The 23,315-nt window shown below is 57.8% G+C and overlaps 1 protein-coding gene across 4 annotated transcripts; it reads left to right on the top strand.

Annotated features, from left to right (window-relative positions):
- The first annotated feature begins 401 nt into the window (after positions 1-401).
- prrc2c (proline-rich coiled-coil 2C) lies at positions 402-22,197 on the top strand. 4 transcript variants are annotated; one of them, XM_084675690.1, is made up of 34 exons: positions 402-764; positions 4,739-4,907; positions 5,471-5,645; positions 5,935-6,047; positions 6,438-6,563; positions 6,657-7,054; positions 7,184-7,266; positions 7,432-7,568; positions 7,705-7,792; positions 8,193-8,370; positions 8,475-9,174; positions 9,656-9,828; positions 10,125-10,374; positions 10,640-10,847; positions 11,082-13,478; positions 14,390-14,547; positions 14,770-14,924; positions 15,024-15,423; positions 15,523-15,602; positions 15,767-15,949; positions 16,159-16,416; positions 16,529-16,621; positions 17,376-17,468; positions 17,633-17,807; positions 18,058-18,255; positions 19,060-19,181; positions 19,433-19,665; positions 19,793-20,027; positions 20,168-20,278; positions 20,385-20,579; positions 20,871-20,977; positions 21,090-21,216; positions 21,329-21,577; positions 21,787-22,197. In XM_084675690.1, exons 2-34 carry the CDS (start codon positions 4,793-4,795, stop codon positions 22,042-22,044), a joined length of 8,571 nt encoding a protein of 2,856 aa, XP_084531816.1. In that variant the 5' UTR covers positions 402-764; positions 4,739-4,792; the 3' UTR covers positions 22,045-22,197. The 4 variants fall into 4 exon arrangements, with proteins under 4 accessions (XP_084531816.1, XP_084531819.1, XP_084531820.1 ...); XM_084675693.1 differs by having other exon boundaries at positions 8,193-8,355; XM_084675694.1 differs by having other exon boundaries at positions 8,193-8,340.
- Positions 22,198-23,315: the final 1,118 nt, after the last annotated feature.

A 23,315-nucleotide genomic window follows, 5' to 3' on the forward strand; every position in this document is an offset into this window, starting at 1 on the left:
TTTGGCTATATTGATCAAGAATCCCAGTATTTCTGACGAGATCTGATCTGGTCTTCTAAATAGTGAAAACAACTGTATTAAAGGGACCGGTTGGATCAGAAGTTTCAATGCACTCAATACATCTGAAGATTCATGGAGGTTCGCAGGTGGCAAAAGAAAACCATGAAATGTTTCTCCCCAGGTGAACAGAGAGCAGTTTTAAACAAGCTGTGCGTGCCCGCTGGATCCGTTCTGATGTAGTCTGTATTTTGTTACCGGAGAGAGAACATTAGCAGACTTTTCAGATGGTTATTTCTACTTGTATTTTAGCAACAAAAAAGACGCTTCGTAGGCTTCGTGGTCTGCGTGATGACGTCAGGCCGCCGTGGATTGGCGGTCTGCCATCTTTGATTGTGCGACAGGCCGCGGCGCGAGCGGGGCCTCACTCAACTAGAGCTACACTGTCGCACGAGATAACGGGTGGGGGAAAACATTGAAACACAAGAGGAACACACACCGAAAAACTATTAACGTCCGAATTACAGAGGACATATTGAGAGAGAAGAAGCACAGCGTTAACGCTGGAAAGAAACCAGGCCCGTGCAACTGAGGAGCAGCTGTTAGTTGCTAGTGTGCGCTAACTATCGTTAGCTAAACTAGCAGGCAAACCAGCTTTTGTAATCCGCCGGCCACACTAACCCGCACACCGCAGTCCAGACCAAATTCAGACGCCTAGTCTGGCTGTACGACAGACTAGAAGACAAACACAGGACCGGCGGTACCAGGTAGGTCAACTTGTCATGGATATTTCTGTGTAACGTTGTCGGAGAGGCGATGGTTGCGTTCAGCCTAACCTCATACTTGCTAAACTGGGGTTAGCTTGGAACGCTAAAAGCGCCTAGTGTCCACGGCACAGAAAAAAAAATCTCAATGTGATGTGGATGCGATGGCGACCTGAGAACCGAAACTGAACGTAACACAGCCATACACCAAGCGATAGCTGTGCAGAAGCTAGATGTATGGCTACGTAGTATAGCTAGCTACATTTCTTTCAAGTTACATGTTAGCAACCACCATGCTGCCAACGTCCAAAAGTAGCTAGGTGGACTGAGTTGCTGGGCGATTTCTCGCACCGTCGTAAGTCATCATACTAGTTAGCTAACATCCTTGATTATTTAGCTATACCCTGGCTATCTAGTCGAAGTCAGTTCGGTCTACACTACAGAGGCCCCTTCGCGGCGTAGTGATGCGACCCACCCTGCCTATTCCAACCAACACGACATCGGCTTGTCCAGTGTGAAGACTCATCTTGCAGTCGGCTGAATCAGGATAGCTAGCTACTTCTACCGTATTCATTGTGGGCATTTAGGTTTAGTGTGAATTATAGTACACATCCGATTGATTAGAAGACCGTTTCATAGTGAGTTTGGATGAACAATAGTGTATTTGTGATTGAGGCCGAGAAAGGGAAAACTAGTGTATCTAAAATGTCTCTTAGCTAGAAATTCTCAGTCTCCCAATGCCACATTTCAGCCCGGTTAAGTTGAATAATTTAAACAAGGAATCAATCAAACCCAGCTGTCTAACTTAACACATACACGTGAATTAGACCCGACAGATTTTTTCTTCTTCCAGTTTTCAAAAGATTCAGTGTAGTGTGTGTGAATGTACAAACGTGTGTGTTGATGCCTGGATTAGTGTGAAGTAGTCAAATGATTCATCATTTCCATCTGCACACACAGGAACAAGCTGGTGTAGGCTGGCAGGCGCACATGCATCATCACTGGTTCAATACTTGGATTTTGGTATTTAATTGAAGGGCTTAGCCAGCGTCCTGTGGCCCTATTGATAGATAATTAGATTTTTCGGGTAAACTATTATTGAGATCAAGGAGCTGTTTAGTTGTAAAAAACTGATGCGTTTGACTGAGTGATGGTCTCGTAGATGCCCTTGATTCCTAATATCTTAAGTGTTTTAACCCTGTGACCCATGATGGTGTATTGAAAATGTATGTTTTGGTGTTGGGAAGTTATTACGTCAGCATAATGAATCTGCACTCCTCAGTCCCAAAAGAACAAGGGAGAGATTGATGCTACCATCTAATCTCCTCTCCCCTTCTGGATGGAGAGATAATTATGTTGTCTCCTCCCATAGGGCTGCAGGCTTGATTGGCCTCCTCTCTCCTTATCCTCTCTCCTTATCCTCTCTCCTCTATCCTCCTCTGTCCTCATCCTCTCTCCTCCTCTGTCCTCATCCTCTCTCCTCCTCTGTCCTCATCCTCTCTCCTCCTCTGTCCTCATCCTCTCCTCTCTCCTCATCAACTCTCCTCCTCATCAACTCTCCTCCTCATCCTCTCTCCTCCTCTGTCCTCATCCTCTCTCCTCCTCCCCCCGTTCATCTGCATTGATCCACACCCCCCCAGGACAAATAAGACTCACCCTAGCGTACCTCCCCTTTCATCCAAGATGTGACTCCTGTTTATTGTCCTATCGGCTTCCAGACAGACTGGAGGCTTACATGCCCATTACTCTTGACAATGATCCTAAAAATGAGCTACCCTGCTGTGGTCACTGGTGACTGAGCTCGCCGTTATCCTCCCCCCCGGCCCACGGTGTGAGGAAGTGAGAGGTGGTGACTCAGACTGTTGTCCTCCTCCACAGGCAGCCCCCCCTCTGGCAGCCCCCCCCCCCCCCCTCTGCACAGACTCCCAGCCCTGCTCCGGGGTTCAGGAGACATGATGCATGTCGACGGTCTGATGGAGGATTCCTCAGTCCCCCTTTTTGTTTTGCTCTGCCTTGAAAATAAACAGAGCATATTAGATCCACATCCGATTCCCTTTGGCTGCACTCTTTGTCTCCTGAGTGGCCCTGAGGAGAGCGGCGGAGGGAAGAGCCTCCACAGTGTTAAGGTGGGCCCTCGGGGGGCGAGCGACGGCAAGCGGAGGACCGAGCTTGTATCATGTTAAGACACGAATCGCGGACGTTTGATACGCACTTCCTTGTTGGAGATGAGATGCGGGCATCCTGGTCCTTTCTGTGTGTGAGGAGGTGGAGCAACGCTACCCTGCTGCCCTCCACACACAGACCAGGTCAGGGAGTGCAAGGCAGGGTAGGGGGGGGAGGTGTGCTGGAGGTCAGCCCGAGAAAAATGGAGGGAAAACCAGCCGGCAGGGAGGCAAATGTGGGCTGTGCAGGAACATGACTGGTGGAGGCCGTGTCCTCGTGTGACACTAATCCCCCCCCCCCCCCCTGTCTCCCCTCTCTCTCCCCGGCTGACCCGAGCCCTCCCAGGAGTTCTGTGTTGTGGCCTTGTCTGTGCCACAAGGTTCAGTGGAAGTATCCCAGCTGTCACTCCGCTCTGCCTCTTATCACCAAACCCTTCCTCTCTCTCTCTCTCTTTCCCAGGGCCTCTGCATTACATTCTGGCATCAGAGTAGCCGACGTGTTGTCCGATGGACTTTCGTGTCGCGGAAGATATGTTTTGCTCACAGTCGAGGCGTACAGGCGTAGCTTCCCTCGTCTGGACTGCTGTGTCATTCTGAAGCGAGGAGACTGGAGTCTGGGCAGACCAGAGGGGATGTGCCCAGTCCGGGCAGACCGGAGGGGATGTGCCCAGTCTGGGCAGACCCGAGGGGATGTGCCCAGTCTGGGCAGACCCGAGGGGATGTGCCCAGTCTGGGCAGACCCGAGGGGATGTGCCCAGTCTGGGCAGACCCGAGGGGATGTGCCCATGGCAGCTTCTCAGAGGGCAGGTGTTACGTGGACGTCAGGGCTGTTTAACTGGGTGCTGTCTCCCCCCCCCCCCCCTGTCAGTGTTCCTGTACCAGTACATCAATTATGAACGACCCTGTGGGGCTCTGCAGAGGCCACACACCTCTCTCTGTTTCTCTGCCATCTCTTTCCTCTCTCTCTCTCTCTCTCTCTCTCTCTCTCTCTCTCTCTCTCTCTCTCTCTCTCTCTCTCTCTCTCTCTCTCTCTCTCTCTCTCTCTCTCTCTCTCTCTCTCTCTCTCTCTCTCTCTCTCTCTGTCTCTCTCTCTCTGTCTCTCTCTCTCTGTCTCTCTCTCTGTCTCTCTCTCTGTCTCTCTCTCTCTCTCCCGCCGTCTTAGGTGGCGTAGGCATGGCAACCTGACATGCCCCGTTGAGCGGAGCGAAGGCATTGTGATGGAGAGGTGAAGAGTCTCTCTCATTCCATCACCCTTCACAACAACAGACAGAGAGCCCTTTCCTGACCATGTGACCCCCTCCCCCCCCCAGGGAAGGGCCTGTCTCTGTGCTCTAGTCTCTCTAGCTGACAAGAAACTGGTTTGTTTACGCACACTGTGGACCCCTCTTATCGCGCGGCACTCGAGTTTTCACACACAACCTCGGGAGTCAGTAAAGCTGTATTGACTCCTTAACGGTTTGCGGGACCCAGCGTGGTTTGTTTAGCGGCGAAGCGAAGGCTCAGTTTTACCAGGGGACTCTATCAGGGGATGTGAGCTAACTTTCTGGGTGCTGTGGATACACTTGATGCATTTGGGTTCCTTTAAAATCGATCAGTAGCTAAAGCCAGAGTCAGATGGCTGCGCGGTTAGGGAATCGGGCTATTAATCAGAAGGTTGCCGGTTCGATTCCTAGCCGTGCGAAATGAGGTTGGGTCCTTGGGCACTTCACCCTACTTGCCCCGGGGGGGGGGAATGTCCCTGTACTCCCTGTAAGTGGGTCTGGATAAGAGTGTCTACTAAATGTAAAGCCCTCTCTTCCCTCCCTCCCCTGTCAGGAGGCTGGTTCTGGGGGTGAGACAGGAGACCAGACTCGATGAGTTTCCAGCGAAATGTCAGAGAAGTCAGGGCAGAGTACCAAGGCAAAGGATGGGAAGACCAAGTATGCAACCCTTAGCCTCTTCAACACCTACAAGGGCAAGTCTCTGGAGACCCAGAAAACTGCAGGTGAGCCTCCACCGGGCCTCGGCCTCGCATGTCACGATCCATCCATGCCTTCTGTTCACTGCCTCAGGGGTACACATGGACACACGGACACACCCACACATACGTAACTGACAGTGCTTTAGCTAATCACGGGAGCGAGAAGCCGTGTTTCCGTTGACCCAGAGCCTGTTTTTGTCCCAGTGAGAGCAGCAGTTCTCCTGTTACACGGCTTAACCCAGTAAACTCCCTCCCTCCCTCCCTCCCTCCCTCCCTCCCTCCCTCCCTCCCTCCCTCCCTCCCTCCCTCCCTCCCTCCCTCCCTCCCTCCCTCCCTCCCTCCCTCCCTCCCTCCCTCCCTCCCTCCCTCCCTCCCTCCCTCCCTCCCTCCCTCCCTCCCTCCCTCCCTCCCTCCCTCCCTCCCTCCCTCCCTCCCTCCCTCTCTCCCTCCCCCTCCCCCTCTCCCTCTCCCTCCCTCCCTCCCTCCCTCCCTCCCTCCCTCCCTCCCTCCCTCCCTCCCTCCCTCCCTCCCTCCCTCCCTCCCTCCCTCCCTCCCTCCCTCCCTCCCTCCCTCCCTCCCTCCCACAGTGGCTGCCAGACATGGGCTCCAGAGTTTGGGCAAAGTTGCGGTCAGCAGACGCATGCCCCCGCCAGCCAACCTGCCCAGCCTGAAGGCAGAGAACAAGGGCAACGACCCCAACGTCAACATCGTACCCAAGGACGGCAGTGGTTGGGCATCGCGGACAGAAGGAGGAGAAGAGAGGTAAGGGTGCAGAGAGAAGAACAACACCCTGCACACTCACAGACACCCTGCACACCCACAGACACCCTGCACACTCACAGACACCCTGCACACTCACAGACACCCTGCACACTCACAGACACCCTGCACACTCACAGACACCCTGCACACTCACAGACACCCTGCACACTCACAGACACCCTGCACACTCACAGACCCCCTGCACACTGTCCTACCTGTAGTTGTTAATGTAGATACTTGCCCCCACCTCTCATAACCCCTCCCTCCCCCCCTGATTGTCGTCCTACAGGCAGCAGGAGACCCCCCCGCCCCCGCCCAAACCGGTGGCCCCCCAGCCCCCGGAGGTCCCCCTCGGTGGGAGCCGCTCCTGGGCCAGCAACAAGCCACCAACACAGCCTGCTGGTGAGGCTTCCGGCAACTTCCACCTGCTCCGGTCACTAGCCCTGTCTGTCCGTCTGTCTCGTCTGTCTCGTCTGTCTCGTCTGTCTGTCTCGTCTGTCTGTCTGTCTCGTCTGTCTGTCTGTCTGTCTGTCTGTCTCGTCTGTCTGTCTGTCTCGTCTGTCTGTCTGTCTCGTCTGTCTGTCTGTCTCGTCTGTCTGTCTGTCTCGTCTGTCTGTCTGTCTGTCTCGTCTGTCTGTCTGTCTCGTCTGTCTGTCTCGTCTGTCTGTCTCGTCTGTCTGTCTCGTCTGCCTGTCTGCCTGTCTGTCTGTCTGCCTGCCTGTCTCGTCTGTCTGTCTCGTCTGTCTGTCTGTCTGTCTGTGCATTTCAGTCAACACTCTGTGTGTTCTGCAGGGGCTCCGCAGGTGAACAGCCAGTTCCACCAGGAGTTTCCCAGCTTGCAGGCTGCAGGAGAGCCTGAGAAAGGGGAGGGGCAGGAGGAGGAGCCTTATGGGCCAGGACCCAGCCTCAGACCTCAGAGTATGAACCCTCGCCTCACCCATCCTCCCCTCATCTTCACCCAGGCCTCTGTCCCAGACACTCACTAACCAGCCTTCGTCTGTCCTCTTCCAGATGTTGGCAGCTGGCGCGAGGGAGGGGGCCGGAATCTGAACGCTTCCACCAGCCCCTCTGAGATGGACAGCAGAGAGCCAGAGGAGGAGGGCAAGGGGGCCAGCAGCACCCCCTCGCCCCCCGGAGAGGCGGAGGAGGCAGGCCGAGCCTCCTCCGGGGAGAGCCAGAGGGAGAAGAGGGAAGCCAGGGAAAGACTACCTCAGTGCGCCCTGCCGGCCCCCCAGACCACCCCCTCCTCCTCCGCTCCCCCCTCCTCCTCCGCTCCCCCCTCCTCCTCCGCTCCCCCCTCCTCCTCCTCCTTGGGGCCCCCCCAGGCCAAACTCAACGGGGGGCAGCAGCCTCCGGCCGGGGTCCCCCCCCAGTTCCACCCCCAGTTCCGGGGCATGATGCCTCCCTATGTGAGTCCCTTCCGACAGCACGCTTCCATGCCCACCGCTCGCTCTGCACACACAGACCTGTCTTTGTGTTTGCTTTGGTTATCAGACTTCTAATTTCTCTGCCATAAACCGTGTGTGTTCCTGTTGTAGATGTTCCACGCGTATCCCCGAATGCCCTTTCCCCCCACACAAGGCAACTTCAGATACCCCGTGCCACTGCAGGATGGAGCCAGGTGAGTAGACCTCTCGTGTGTCCTGCCCGGCAACCGCACACCAGCTGCGATCAGACAGCCAGGGGCTGGGCTAGGGGCGGGGCCTCCCCACCAGAGAGCTGTCCTGGTCTGTAAGGGCTCGTAGCCGGAGGGATTGACCCCACCGTCTCTGTTTTGTGTGCCCAGGGCTCCACGACCAGGCCGCCCCCAGCAGGGGCCCCCCCAGGCCTGGCTCCAGGATCCGGACAGACCCTCCATCATCAGCGCCACGGAGCTCAAGGAGCTGGACAACCTGGACACGGAGGCTGACGAGGGCTGGGCAGGTCAGTGGGCCTGGAGGTTGTGCTTCCTGGTTTGGCTTTTGTTGACTTGGTGGATGGCGGTGATGTCACCTCTGCCTGTCCTGGAGGGGTGTGGGGGTGGAGGCTGGGTGCTAACTTCTCTCTCTGTCTGTCTCAGGAGCCCAGATGGAGGTGGACTACACAGAGAAACTCAACTTCAGCGACGACGAGGAAAACCAAGCGGCCAAGGAGAAGGGAGAGAACTGGTGGGTTCTGGAACGTCTTCCTTCCTGCCCGAGGTCTCATCTCAGGTCTCTGACCTGTTAGTCCTCTGTGGTCTTACCTCTGGAGTCTCTCTTTCTCTCTACCCTCTCTACTCTCTCTCTCTACCCTCTCTCTCTACTCTCTCTCTACTCTCTCTCTACTCTCTCTCTCTCTACTCTCTCTCTACTCTCTCTCTACTCTCTCTCTCTACTCTCTCTCTCTACCCTCTCTCTCTCTACTTTCTCTCTCTCTCCTCTCTCTCTACTCTCTCTCTCTACTCTCTCTCTCTACTCTCTCTCTCTACTCTCTCTCTCTACTCTCTCTCTCTACTCTCTCTCTCTACTCTCTCTCTCTACTCTCTCCCTCTTCTCTCTCTCTCCTCTCTCTCTCTACTCTCTATAGGGAGTGGATGGGCAAAGTGGAGCGGATGAGGCCACGCCCTCCAGAGGGCTCTGAGGAGCGCGCTGGTAACAGAACATCATGGGTAGATGGCGGCGCCCCCAGGACTCCTTCCCCAGGGAGCGTGGGGCAGTACAGCAAGGACCACCAGGTGAGACTGCAACAGGTGAGGCTGCACCAGGTGAGGCTGCACCGGGGGGGCGTGGCAGTGCCAGGCTGGGGGAATTTGAAGAATGAAGTCTCTTATGTACAGATTACTCATACCCCTCTCCCTCTCTCTCTCAGGGTCATGCTGGCGGGCGTGTCGTGGGCAGCGGAGGCCCCCGCTTGTCCAAGCCCCCCGCCACGGCGCCCCCCGCAGGAGAAGAGGACTCGGAGGCGTGGCGGCAGAAGCGTCAGCAGCAGTCGGAGGCGGTGGAGCGCGCGCGGAGCAGGAGGGCGGAGGAGGAGCGGCGCATGGAGGAGCAGCGCCTGGCCGCATGCGCAGAGAAACTTAAGAGGCTCAACGAGAAGCTCCGCCCGCCCTCGTCGGAGCCCAGACCTGCCCCCACGGAGACTCCCGCCGAGGAGAAGGTAGCGGGTCGCGACCAGGAGTCTCCCTCCCTCCCTGCTCCTGCTCCTCCTCTCGTCTCCAGCCCAGCTCCTTCAGCACCTACGCCCCTGGCTCCGCCCCTGCTCCGGCAAGCCACTCCCCCTGAGAGAGAGGGTGCCGAGAGAGACCAGGAGAGACTGGACAGAGACAGAGAGAGAGCAGAGCCCAGCTTGGAGGAAGACAGTCATTTTGTGCCTCGCCAGCCCAGCCCTCCAGTCCAGAGGCCGGTGGCCGTGTCGCCCCAGCCTCCCAGCAGAGAGAGCCCCCTCGCGGAGGTGGGCCCCCTCGCGGAGGCAGGGCCCCTGGGAGATGTGGGCCCCCTGGTGGAGGAGACCCAGGTAGAGAGGATTCCCATGCCCATCAGGGATTACTTCAGCGTGGACGACAGCAGAGGTGAGCCCCTTGGCAGTGATCAACCATGTGACTCTCTGTCCTTTTAACCTTTTAGATGCGTGAGTTCTAAATATTTCCAAAACGGAAGCTAGCCAGCTTTAGTTAGCTTCCGTTACCTAGCAACATAGCATAACACTCGTAGCAATGCTACTACCTGCTAGTGTTACTTGTTAGCCTCCTCATTAGTACATTTTGAAGCCATACTAAAGCGTTTGTCTATCAGATAATATTCAGTTGGAATGTTCAAAATCGCATATGTGCGACGCTACGGTGTGAGAGCCGCATTCGAACAATCACGTATGTGTGACACTACTCCCTAATGGGTAAAATAAACAACCTTCTGGTCTCTGCTCCCAGCTGAGGCTTGCTGTTCATAGTCCTGCTTCTGCTCTGCCTCCTCCAGAGAGATTCCCTCCTCCTTGTGTGTTCTGTTGGGTACCAGAACATTCTCATGAATGTGTGTTTGTGTTCTGTCTGACAGTGGAGGAGTCCCACCCCTCCCTGCCCCGCGTGGACCCCCCCAGCGGAGAGGAGGGGCCTGCTGCTCCCCTGGACCTGGAGGGGGAGGCTGGGGCCTCTGTGCGCCCCCCTCTCTCCTCCGGATACTCCAAACAGTTCCAGAAAACTCTGCCTCCTCGCTTCCTCAGACAGCAGGTAGACTGTGTGTGTGTGTTGGAAGGGGACCTGGGAGGGATGGAGATTGACCCTACAAACAGCAACTGCAGCTGTGCATTCAGCAATGATCCCTCGTAACAGTCTTACTCCTCCTCCCCCTTTCCCTCCCCCCTTTCCCTCCCCCCTTTCCCTCCCCCCTTTCCCTCCCCCCTTTCCCTCCCCCCTTTCCCTCCCCCCTTTCCCTCCCCCCTTTCCCTCCCCCCTTTCCCTCCCCCCTGTCCTTCCCCCCTGTCCTTCCCCCCTGTCCCTCCCCCCTGTCCCTCCCCCCTCTACAGGAGCAGATGAAGCAACAGCAGTGGCAACAACAGCAGCAGCAGAGCGGGAGGTCCGTGTCCCCCTCAGGGGGGGCCGGGGTGGCTGGGCCCCCCCAGCAGCAGCGCTCCCTGTACCAGACCATGGGCCCCCACCATCAGCAGCACCTGGCCTCCATGGGCTTCGACCCCCGCTGGCTCATGATGCAGTCCTACATGGACCCCCGCATGATGTCTGGACGAACGCCCATGGACGGACCGCCCATACACCCAGGTACACACCACCTGTCAATCAAACATGAGCTTAAATACTGTGTCTTTGTCTCTCTACCTCCTTCTCTCTCTCTTTTTCTTTTTGTGTCTGTCTCTCTCTCTCCCTGTCTCTCTGTCTCTGTCTCTCTGTTTGTCTTAATTTACTGTTGTTGCTCTCCTTTCCCACACCAGCCCTGAGTGCATATGTTTGGGGTACAGCTCTAACCCTGCTGTGCTCCCGTAAGCAAGCCTTGGTTCTGACGCTTGCTGTGTTGTGACCCGTCCAGGGAGGATGCCCCCCAAGCAGATCGTCCGGCGGGAGCCCGGAGACAACTCCAGCTCCAGCTCCGACTCCTTCGACCACCTGAGCCGGGCCGGCCGCGACCACGGGGTCCCCTCTGAGCCCCGCATGGTCTGGGGCTCCGAGCCGTACGCCCAATCAGAACCTCTTCCTTCGGTCACGCCCCCTAAGGGGCGGGAGGACAAGGAGCCCAGGTGAGGGGGCGGAGCTTGGTGATTGGGGGGGTGGAGTTTGGTGATGGGGGGGGCGGAGCTTGGTGATAGGGGGCGGAGCTTGGTGATAGGGGGCGGAGCTTGGTGATAGGGGGCGGAGCTTGGTGATAGGGGGCGGAGCTTGGTGATAGGGGGCGGAGCTTGGCGACCGCTGCAGCTGGATTCTGTTTGGGTTGCTTGTTTTCTAACCCTCCATCTCTCTCTCTCCCTCTCCAGACTGGACGCAGGGTTAGATCTGGACAGAGGCCTGTCCTCCATGTACTCCCAGGAGCCCCTGGAGCCCCGGGTGAAGATCGACTTCTTCAGGGAGCCGTCCGAGCCCCAGTCTGCCTTCATCCAGGGCCCGGAGGAGAGGGCCTCCGCGGGGTCCAGCTTCGACCCCGAGGAGCCGGGTCTTCCTAGCGGAGAGGAGGTGGAGGCCCTGGGCCAAGCCATGCTCCACAGGGGCGTCGTCTCCCAGGACGAGCCCCGCTTCGACAGCCTCTCGCTGGGAACAAAAACACTGGGGGTCCAGGATGCAGGGGAGAGGCCCGAGGACAAGGCCCGTACGGAGCCCTTCTCCCAGGTCGCGGCAGCCACCAAGGCTGCGCCTCCCGTCGACGTGCTCTACAAACCCGACAAGCTGCTCCCGCCCGCCCCCAGCAGGCAGAAGACAGAGCTGCGCTGGGGGGTCAGGGCGGGGGCCGGGCGCAGGGAGGGATCGGGGGGGGAGAGGCCGGTGCGCCGGTCTGGGCCCATCAAGAAGCCGGTCCTGAGGGACATGAAGGAGGAGAGGGAGCAGAGGGAGGAGAGAGAGAAGCGCCACGAGAGAGGGGAACGAGGAGAGAGGCCCAAGAAGGAAGGGGGCGTGGCCAAGGTCCAGTCTGCCGCCGCTGCCGTTTCCGAGGGCTCCAGGCCCCAGGCGGAGGCGAAGAGGGAGCCTGTCGACCCAGAGGAGGCGCCCCAGGCTGGGCTTCAGAGGGCTAGGGACACCCTGGCCCCCTCCGGGACCCCCCCCACCTCCGCTCAGGAGGACAAAACGGACAACAAGCCAACCACCAACGACAAGCACCCCGAACCCAAACTGCCCCCCAGGAAAGAGTCGAACCTGCCCCCTCGCGCCTTCCGGAGGGAGGAGAGAGAGAGGGAGAGGGATCGGGAGAGAGAGAGGGACAGGGAGTTGGACAGGGACAGGGACAGGGATTGGCCAATGGACGCCAGCTTCCGTGGGCGTGGCCGCGGAGAGTACTACTCCAGGGGACGCAGTTACCGGGGGACGTACGGGGGGAGGAACAGGGGCGGTCGTGGGCGGAGCCGAGGTGACTATCCGTACCGTGAGCCCCGGTCCCGCTCTGACCTTCCCGTCGCCGGGGGCGCTGCGGCCGCCTTCCGCTGCCGCGAGGAGAGCGAGACTCGCAGCGAGAGCTCGGACTTCGAGGTGATGCCCAAGCGACGTCGTCGACGAGGTTCCGACACGGACACGGAGAGCGAGGGGGGCCGGGAGTCTGCCAGCGACACAGGGCCGTCCGACCGAGAACCCAGCACCAAACCCAGCCGGCCAATCAGACGAGAGCTTCCAGGGGAGGGAAGGCCCGGCGCAGGCAAGCCCGGCTTCGGAGCCCCTCCCCTGGGGGAGAAGGGAGGCTCCAGGGGAGAGGAGGAGGGCAGGCCCAAGCCAGGGTTCCTGCCCAAAGGAGAGCCCTCTAGGCGGGGCCGAGGGGGTCTGTACAGCCGGCGTGGAGGGGCCCGGGAGCGAGGGGGGCCCCGGTCGGCCCCTCTCAGGCGTCCGGGGGCCCGGGAGGCGTCCTCCCAGTGGCCCTCAAAACCCATGGAGACCTTCAGGCCCGAGGAGGCGGATCCCTCCAGATACGACAACCCTCCCCTGGACCGACGGCCCCCCAAGTACGAAGGCAAGAAGTTCGGGGACGTGGGCCCTCAAAACAGCCGAGAGAGGCCCCGTCGCCCCAGACCAGCCCGGCCCCCCAGGCAAGACAAGCCCCCTCGCTTCCGCCGCCTAAAGGAGAGAGAGGCTGCCGTGTTGGCCGGGGGGGAGACGCCTGCCCCCCTGCCCCCCGCCCCCTTACCCTCAGTGCCTGTGGCCCCCGCCTCCGTCTCCTTGTCCCCCACCCTGTCCAGAGCCCCTGGGACGCCTGTCACCGTGCCTGCCGAAGTGGGGGCCCCCGGCCCAGACCTGCCCTCCCCCACCGAGGCCTCCCTGCCGGAGGGAAGCAGTCCCACCGTGACGGCCGTGGGCACCAAGTCTCCAGACCTGTCCAATCAGAACTCGTCGGACCAAGCCAACGAGGAGTGGGAGACTGCCTCGGAGAGCAGCGACTTCAACGAACGCCGAGAGCGAGAGGAGAGGAGGGGGGCGCTGGAGGCAGCCTGCGCCGCCGCCCCAGCCTCCGCCCCGGCCCCGCCCGCCCCCCAAGGCTCCGCCCCCCCCAGCAGGAGCCCCACCGAGGGCGGGGTGACCCCCAAGAGGGAGGTGGCGCCCGCCGCCAAGAGGAGCTTCTCCAGCCAGAGGCCCACGGAGAGACAGAACCGCAGGGGCAACAGCGGAGCCAAACCTGGCCGGGGCTACACCGGAGCCAAGGGGGAGAGGAGAGGAGGGCCCAAGCCTGGCCGGCGAGGGTGAGGACCGGGGGGGGGGGGCGGGGTCTACCAGAGATTAGAGGCGGGGCTTAAAAAAAAAAAGCAGCGCTGCAGCAAGCGACAGCTTCTTTTTTTAAATCACGTTTACCCCGAATGTCATCACGTTCTGGCTTCTTCTCTTGGGTTCCTAGTTGGTTGTCAAGATGGCAGTGTGAATCTCGGTTTCTGTCTCGTGTGTGTGTGTGTGTGTGTGTCTGTATGTGCGCACTGCCTCAGTGCAGGCACACCTAATTGTCTTCAGCTGTGTGTATTAATATCCTCCCATATGAAGGACATGTTTGATCCCCTCCTCGTCTGCGAGTGTTAAATATAGACAGAGGTTCAGGATATTTATAGTCTGCTCCCTCCTCTGTGGCCGTCCCTCTATAGAAGACTGAACACATCATCTCTTTCTTATTCTCTCTCTCTCTCCCACTCTCTGTCTCCCCCTCTCCCTCTCTTTATCACTCTCTCCTACTCCCCCTCTCTATCTCTAGTCACATCTCAGTCTCTCTCCCTCCCCCCTCTCTCTCTCTCTCTAGTCACATCTGTCTCGTGGCTTCTTCTTTCCCCGTCAGAACAGCAGAAACACCCTGAAGCCGTCTAAGGCCTTCCTACCTCGTGTACACAGCAGGAGTATAGTGAGTCTCTGAGTTGAAGTTGCAGTAGGAAGGTGACATTTGTTCGTTTCTAACTAGAGGCTGTTCCACCCTTCACAACCGTAGTGCAGAAGAATGAGGGCAAGGATCTCTACCCCACCCTTTTCCAACACTTCTGGGATGGTTTGTCGCTGTGTGTGTGTGTGGTGGAATCCTGTGCGTGTGTTGTCGATTCATCTGGTTAACGTTGTGTGTGTGTGTGTGTGTGTGTGTGTGTGTGTGTGTGTGTGTGTGTGCCCTCCCCTCCGTCAGAACCGGGCCCCAGAACCCAGAGGGGGTGTCAGGAGGGTCAGGCCAGAGGCCCGGCAAGGACCAGGCCTCGCGCCGCAAGGACCAGGCCAAGCAGGCTGCCAAGAAGCCCAAGGAGAAGGAGAACGCCCTATCCCAGTTTGACCTCAACAACTACGCCAGTGAGTCACACACACACACACCTGCTAATACACACACACACACTTCCCAATACACACACTCAAACACAAACCATCCCAGAATCCAGGGGTACAGACCACAGTTAGTGTTCCCTGGCACAGTGAGTGAGCTCTGTTGCTCCCCACACCTCCCCCCCCACCCCTCTCCCCCCCCACCCCCTCTCCCCCCCCACACCTCACTCCCCCCACCCCTCTCCCCCCCAGGTGTGGTGATCATCGACGACCACCCGGAGGTGACCACCCTGGAGGACCCCCAGTCCAACACCACGGACGACGGCTTCACCGAGGTGGTCTCCCGCAAGCAGCAGAAACGCCTGCAGGACGAGGAGAGACGCAAGAAGGAGGAGCAGACCACACAGGTGAGGAGGGGAGGGAGAGAGAGAGGAGGAGGAGAGGGTGGGGATAGAGAGACTACCCCAGCGCCCCATGGGTCTTAACTCCTGCCTGTTTGTTGACAGAACTGGGGAAAGAAAGGCTCCGGAGATAAAGGCAGAGGGGGAGGAGGAAAGCTGCCTCCCAGATTTGCCAAAAAACAACAACATCAACAACAAACGCAACAACAACCCTCCCAGCCCCCCCCACCACAGGCCCCCCTGCCCCAGCCCCCCATCTCTGCCCCCCAGCACGCCCACCCTCCCCCTTCCCAGCCCCCCCCTGCTGCCGTCTCCGCCGCCCCCCGGCCCCAGGAGGTGCCCCCGGCCCCCCTGCCCGCCGCCCCCCCAGCCGCGGTGGACTTCACCTCCAAGACCCTGCCCCCGGCCCCCCTGCCCGCGGCCCCCGCCCCGCACAGCACCCTGGGAACGGAATTGTGGGAGAACAAGGTGGCGAGTTCCACGGTGCTTCCCGACGTCAAGAAACGTGAGTTCCTGGCGTTCCACGCAGGCGGAGACTTCCAGAAGAAGCAGGTCCCCCCCGCCTCCGGTCCTCTGCTAACGGCTGCCTCCCTGTTTGTTTCAGTGGGGCCCATCAGCCCCCCGCAGCCCCCCTCCGTGAGTGCCTGGAACAAGCCCCTCACCTCCTTCACCGGGACGACCGAGGTAGGAACCTCAACCTCACAGCAGGGAGGCTTGGAGGTCTCGGATATCCTCACGTTCAGAGAGCTGCAGTCACGCTCGTGTGTGGATATGGTATGTAGTGTAACCGTGTGTCTGTCTGTCTGTCTGTCTGTGTGTGTGTGTGTGTGTGTGTGTGTGTGTGTCAGGGTGTGAAGGGAGGACCAGAGGGTGTGGTTGAGCTAGGGCTGGACGGTATCCAGTTCGGGGCCCCCTCATCTGCAGGGAGCACGGACAGCGACGGGGGCCCGGTCCTCCTGGAGGCTGGGCTGCCGGCCCCCAAGGAACAGAGACAGAAGCAGAGCCGTGCTGGACCCATCAAGACCCAGAAGGTACGGAGCTCACACACACACACACTCACACACACACTCTCTCTCTCACATATACACACACTCTCTCTCTCACACGCTCTCTCTCTCACACACAGTCTCTCTCTCACACACTCTTTCTCACACACACTCTCTCTCTCTCTCACACTCTCTCTCTCTCTCTCTCTCTCTCTCTCTCTCTCTCCCCCTCCCTCCCTCTGTCTCTCTCTCAGCTCCCAGACATGGAGCTCGTGGAGACCAAAGGCTACAAGCCTGGGCCCATCGGCAAGGAGCGCTCCCTGAAGAACCGCAAGGCCAAGGACGGCCGTGCGGGGGAGGGCGAGGGCCTGGAGGCGGGCGTGTCAGGGGGAGGGGGCGTCCGGCCGGCCGCCTCCAGCCCCCCCACCACGGACCCAGGTGTGCCCGAGCTGGGGGGAGACATCGAGGGCATGATCACCGTGCCGTCGGCCGAGTTCACCAGCAGCTCCAAGGTACAACGCGTCTCCACCGTGTGACCGCAGGAGCCTCTGGAACACGCAGAGCTGTTCTCACTGTGTGTCTGTCTGTGTGTCTGTCTGTGTGTGTGTGTGTGTGTTCCCTCAGGAGTCTGTGACTGACTACACCACCCCATCCTCATCCCTGGCTGACAGCGTCCCCACAGTTGGCAGCAAGATGGAGGAGAGTCTGGTGGCCAATGTGAGGCACAGCACAGTCATAAGAACAGCATAACAACAGCACAGTCATGAGAACAGCATAACAACAGCACAGTCATGAGAACAGCATAACAACAGCACAGTCATGAGAACAGCATAACAACAGCACAGTCATGAGAACAGCATAACAACAGCACAGTCATGAGAACAGCATAACAACAGCACAGTCATGAGAACAGCATAACAACAGCACAGTCATGAGAACAGCATAACAACAGCACAGTCATGAGAACAGCATAACAACAGCACAGTCATGAGAACAGCATAACAACAGCACAGTCATGAGAACAGCATAACAACAGCACAGTCATGAGAACAGCATAACAACAGCACAGTCATGAGAACAGCATAACAACAGCACAGTCATGAGAACAGCATAACAACAGCACAGTCATGAGAACAGCATAACAACAGCACAGTCATGATACCACAGTCATAACAACAGCACAGTCATGATACCACAGTCATAACAACAGCACAGTCATGATACCACAGTCATAACAACAGCACAGTCATGAGAACAGCATAACAACAGCACAGTCATGAGAACAGCATAACAACAGCACAGTCATGATACCACAGTCATAAGAACAGAATAGTCATGAGAACAGTCATATCAGCCCAGTCATGAGAACAGTCATATCAGCAGTGTCATGATAAGTCCTACCATCACCATGATGTACTTGTGTACTGTGCCAGCTTGTCCTCTGAGATGCTGTCTTGTGTGTGTCCACCAGGTGGCGCTGCCCCACCTGCCTCGCAGGGAGGCTCTCCAGCAGAGCTCCAGCCTCAGTACTGTGTCCCCCGCCACCGTCGACCTCACCCTGAAGGTGACCTCAGACACACACACACACATCCACACACACACTTTACTGTACCATGTCTGACCCTTGCACTCAAAAACTCTTCAACTTGTAGAATCAGACAATCCAGAAGTGTGCTTTTCTCTGACTGTTCCCTCCCTCCCCTCCTCTCCTCTCCTCTCTCCCCCCAGATGGAGTCAGCCCGCAAGGCCTGGGAGAACTCCCCCAGCCTGGGGGACAACAGCTCCCCCGTCACCTGCTCCTCCTCCCCCATCACCTCCTGCCCCGCCTCCTACTCCTCCTTCTCCTCCGCCTCCATGCCTCAGATCCCTGTGGCCTCCGTCACGCCCAGCACCTCGCTGTCAGGTACACACACACACACACACACACACGCTCCTCCCTGCTCCCCGTGCACAGGCAGGGGCAGCGGGGGTTTGTTTGGTCAAACGTGGCTGGGACAGCTTTTGTTTCGTTTTTGTAACCGAGGATACGGCCGTCACATCATTTTCTTAATCTCACTCTTATCCGAAGGCCGGTCTAGTCCACCTCCACTCTCCCCTAAGAATCTCTGTTCTCAAGTTAACCTCCCTCTCTCTCTCCCTCCCCCTCTCTCCAGGGTCCGGCACCTACACCACATCTTCCCTGGGCACCAAGACCACCACGGCCTCTGACCCCCCCAACATCTGCAAGGTGAAGCCCCAGCAGCTCCAGGGGGGGGCCATGTCCAGCAGCAGCTTCTCCCAGCTGGGCTGCGTGGCCCCCCTGCTGTCCCAGCCGCAGAGCCCCCAGGTCTACGTGTCCCAGTCTGCAGCAGGTCAGCACAGCCTCTCTGACTCTCTCTCTCTCTGTCTCTCTGTTTGTCTCTCACTCTCTCTCTCTCTGTCTCTCACTCTCTCTCTCACACACGCACACACAGACTTTCGCACACACTCTCATCTAGACTTAATCTGCGGTTGTTATTCAGTCCTACATTCTATGCCCCCCTCCTCCTCCCCCCCTCGCCCCGCAGAGGGCATTGGGCCAGCTCTATTACCCCCCCTCCCCCTTCTGGGGAACTAGCTTGCCGTTAGCTGATTAGCGCTCTGGGTCCCTGGAGTCTGAGAGATCTTTACCTCAGATTACCTCAGTCTAATGAGGCTCTCATTTACACTGGGAGGTTAGTAGTCAGCACACAAACGCACACACACACACACACACACACACACACACTGGCTCAAGTCTGATTTATACTGTCAAACGCATCTGCGTAGGGTCTGCGCCGCAGCATAGCACTCGACTGTACTCGACTGTACTCGACTGTACTCTCCTCTCTTTCATGGTTTTCTGTTGTCCCTCTCCCCTCTCTTTTTACTGTGTGGGAAAAAACATAGAAAAACTTGTTGTGTTTTTTGTGGGAAAATGAAAGGTTTGGAAAAAAATATTTCAAAAGGTAGAAAAATATTTTCGAAAAATGTTGGGATGTTTCAGAAAATATTTCTGGAAAAAAAGACACACACACCCCACGTGCCAGACACAGCCAATCAGGCAGCCGTTGGCCCATCAGTTGACCAGACATTACGCAATAGGTGTAAAACGTTCAGCTTTAAACCTTGTGTATCCTCACCCTTCTGCCTTCCAGGCTCTGCAGCCCAGATCCCAGCCTTCTACATGGACACCAGCCACCTGTTCAGCACCCCCCACCCCCGCCTGGCCCCGCCCTCGCTGGCCCAGCAGCAGGGCTTCCAGCCTGGACTGTCCCAGGTCAGAACCACCCCAACATACTCACCTGGAGGGGGAGGGGCACTCACCTGGAGGGGGAGGGGCACTCACCTGGAGGGGGAGGGGCACTCACCTGGAGGGGGAGGGGGCACTCACCTGGAGGGGGAGGGGAGGGGCCATCACCTGACGATGCATACTAATACCTTCTGCCTGTGTGTGTGTTCTGTGTTTGTGTCCTGCCTCTCTGTGTGTGTGTGTGTGTGTGTGTGTGTGTGTGTGCATGCATTCTGCAGACCACGGCCGTGCAGCAGATCCCCATCCCCATCTACGCCCCGCTCCAGGGCCAGCACCAACACACACACCAGCACACACACCAACACACACATCAGGCCCAGCACACACACCAACACACACATCAAGGCCAACACACACACCAACACACACACCAAGCCCAGCTGGGCCTCAGCAGCGGGCCTCCGGTCTCCCAACCCCAGGACCTGTTCAGCTCCTCACTGCAGCCTTACAGGTGAGACACACACACCATGCAGTCACACACACGCACACACCATGCAGTCTCAAAACCATACAGCTCTCTCTCTCTCACACACACACACACACCCCCCCATGCCTCTTAACTCTGTGTCCCTCCCCAGGTCCCAGCAGGCGTTCATGCAGAGCAGTCTGTCCCAGCCTTCCATGCTGCTGTCGGGGCCCTCCCTGCACAGCTACCCCGGGGTGCAGGGCCCTGAGCTGGGGAAGCCTCAGTCCAGCCTGGCCTACCAGCAGCCCTCCTCCACGCAGCACATCCCCATCCTGTTTGAGCCTCAGCTCAACCAGACCTCCGGCATGGGCGCCTCCCAGCTCATAGACACACACCTGCTGCAGCAGGTACTGCGGACACACACACACACACTTGCTGTAGGTAGAGGAGCTGCTCACTAAGACACACACACATGCATGCTCACACACACACACACACACACACCCTTACATGCTTATCTTTGTGTTTTGCTGTGTGTGTGTTTCAGGCTCGCCAGGGGATGAATCAGCATTCTAACATGTACTCGGGGCAGGTGCAGCAGCACGGCCAGAGCAGTTACTATAGCAACACCCAGTCTGCCAGCTCTGCAATGCAGCAGGTAAGTCACACACACACACACACACAATATGTACTGTGATATAGTATTCAGACTCATGAAAACGCCTTCCTTAACCCCTCTACCCCCCCCCCTCCCCCTCCTCCAGGTGACAGTTCCTCTGCCAGGCTCTCAGCTGTCTCTGTCTAACTTTGGGTCTGGGGGGGGCCAGCCCCTCTTGGCCCTGCCCCCCACCCCGCCCCAGGCCCCGCCCCCCAGCATCAGCAGGCAGCCCCCAGTATCCCAGGGTTACCGGGGCCTAATGGGCCCCAGCCATGGCATGATGCAGCCCCCCTCTAGCAAGGTAGCCTGTCTGTCTGTTAGTCTGTCTGTCTGTCTGTTAGTCTGTCTGTCTGTCTGTTAGCCTGTCTGTCTGTCTGTTAGCCTGTCTGTCTGTTTGCCTGTCTGTCTGTTTGCCTGTCTGTCTGTCTGTTTGCCTGTCTGTCTGTCTGTTTGCCTGTCTGTCTGTCTGTTTGCCTGTCTGTCTGTTAGCCTGTCTGCCTGTTAGCCTGTCTGCCTGTTAGTCTGTCTGTCTGTCTGTCTGTCTGTCTAGCAGTGGGATCTAACGTGTGTGTGTGTGTGTGTGTGTGTCCAGATGGACATGGATCTGAAGCTGTTTGGCTCTGGGATGGACATCAAACCAGGGACTCCTCCCAGTGCCAGAAGCACCACGCCCACATCGAGTCACTACCGCTATGACAGGTAAGATCCACCACGACCACACACACACACACACACACACACTGCGCCTGCCTCCACGCGGCTCCTCACCCTCACCCTCCTCCTCCTCCCCCCTCCTCCTCTCCCTCCCCAGGGCCAGCTCCACCTCCCCTAGCAGCCAGTCCAGTAAGATGAACAGCATGCTCTACCAGAAACAGTTCCAGCCCAGCTCTGCAGGCATGAGGATCACACAACACTTCCCTGGCCAGTTCAACCCACAGGTAACTCTCTCACACACACACACACACACACACACACTGTCACACACACACACGTGGCTTCCCTATGATAGAGAGTGTTGTGTGACTGACTAACTGGTCGTCTCCCCGTCAGATGCTGTCTCAGTCCAACATGGTGTCTCCCCTGGTCCGGCCCCCCCATGTTAACTCATTCTCGGGGGGCATCCAACGCTCCCCCATGGGCCCCCCCATGGGCCCCCCCATGGGCCCCCCCATGTCCCCCTCTCTGGGCGGAGGGCTGATGCCTCACCCCCGGCCCCAGCACGCTCCCAGGGGCCCCCCGGGGCCCCCCATGGTGCCCAGAGGGACACAGGCAGCCCTGAAGGCAGAGCAGGACCTCAAGGTACTCTCCTCGGAACAGGACCGTTTGACTCAGTCACAGGCTCGCTGATCACTTCATCGCCTCGCTGATACGTGATCGATTCACTCGGCTTTTGGTTGTTTCGTCGGTGGATTGATTGATGGCATGTCCCGTCGTTTGATGACGGTCTAATTGGTGCTGAGTGTTTTGTGTCCAGTGACTGACTGTCTTCACGTCTTCTCCCCCTCCAGGCGAAGCAGAGGGCTGAGGTGCTCCAGTCCACGCACAGGTTCTTCTCAGAGCAGCAGCAGATGAAGGCTCCCGCCGTCAGCAAGGCCTCTCGCCTCGACCCGGGAGGCAAGCCCTCCCTGGACAGCATGGCCCCCAACCACCAGGCGGGGGGCGTCCTGGACCGTGCAGAGCCCGACAAGCCCTCCCTCTCCACGGGCAAGCCCATACGGACTGGTCCCATCAAGCCCCAGGCCATCAAGCCTGAAGAGGGCAAGTAGTGCCCTCGCGCACGCCCTCCTCTCAGACCACAGTGTGGAGGCGGGGGGGGGGGGGAGGAGAGGGAGAAAGAGAATCCAGCTGCTCCAATCACTCACACTCTTTCTCTCTCCCTCTCACATCAGCCTTGAGGGAGGGGGGGAAGGAGGGACTGGGAAGGGGGGGGGCAAGGGGACTGGGGGTCCAAACGTGAATGGTTATTGAGAAGAGGGGTACTGAAGTTCCCCCTCACTCCTGCTTCTCTCCTCCTGCCCCCCCCCCCCCCCCCCTCGCTAGGCCTCTGAAGGGGAAGAGGGGGTGTTGTATGAAACGACTACACTAGCTGTACACAAGACGTCTACTGTAGTGGTAGAGAAAGAAAGGGAGGGAGGGAGGGAGGGAGGGAGGGAGGGAGGGAGAAAAGAGAGAAGAAAAAAATGAAATGAGATTTGCTGCTGAGTTAGGCATTCTTCTAGCTCTTTGACTTCTGTTCCTTCAGCAGAACCACACGTTCTTCAGCAGAACCACACGTATTAGAGAAGTGGGCGGGTGTAGCGTTTTTCTGAAGAAGAAGAAAAGAAAAAAAAAAAAGAATCAATCTTTTGTTTTTGTAGTTGAACGAACAATCTTATTTAAAGATGTATTTTAGTGAAGCACACATTATTTTCCCTACCAACCCTCCCAGCAGTACTAACCCAGAGGAAAGGGAGGGAGTGTGTGTAATCTCTGCATTGCACCATCACACACACACACACACACACTCTCAACTTTGTACTCAACCGTTCTGTCCATTTTCTCTGAACTGAAATCGATTTAATCAGGAATTCTACTGCTTTTGTTTATCCCGAAAGAAGAAAAATGTCATTGAATCGGTTGATTAATTGATTTGATGATTGATTGATTCGTTGATTATTCTGCCTGTGAGCTCCTCCCGCCTTCTGCTTGCGGCTCTTGCCTGAGGAGGTTGTGTGTGTGTGTGTGTCCTGTATCTTTAGCCAAAGGATAAGTTTGCGAAAATATGACGTCACAAAGCCTTTAACATGCCTGTTGCTGTGGCAGCGGCGTTTTGAGTGAAGTTATTATGGGCTGTTTGCAAACGGTTACTCCAGATAGACGTTGCCTGTATCTAGTCAGGGGGGACTGACCCATACACACACCTCCACCGCTTTCACACCCATCCTCGCCGTCTCTCACACACACACACACACGCGGTCCTCTCTGGAGAGTAGCAGGTGCTCGCAGGGTCCTAGTGCCCTCCGACCTGCGGCCAGACGGTCTCAGGAGAACCGAGTGT

This window comes from Hypomesus nipponensis, chromosome 16 (genome assembly GCF_054491055.1).
Source record: "Hypomesus nipponensis isolate SF chromosome 16, ASM5449105v1, whole genome shotgun sequence".
NCBI lineage: Eukaryota > Metazoa > Chordata > Actinopteri > Osmeriformes > Osmeridae > Hypomesus > Hypomesus nipponensis.

What these genes read in the sequence shown, in the direction of transcription:
- prrc2c (XM_084675690.1), top strand. Translation starts at nt 4,793, where the DNA reads ATGTCAGAGAAGTCAGGGCAGAGTACCAAGGCAAAGGATGGGAAGACC. An exon ending in CAGCGTGGACGACAGCAGAG is followed by an intron (nt 9,175 to 9,655) that starts GTGAGCCCCTTG and finishes TCTGTCTGACAG; the next exon opens with TGGAGGAGTCCCACCCCTCC. An exon ending in TCCTCACTGCAGCCTTACAG is followed by an intron (nt 19,666 to 19,792) that starts GTGAGACACACA and finishes GTCCCTCCCCAG; the next exon opens with GTCCCAGCAGGCGTTCATGC.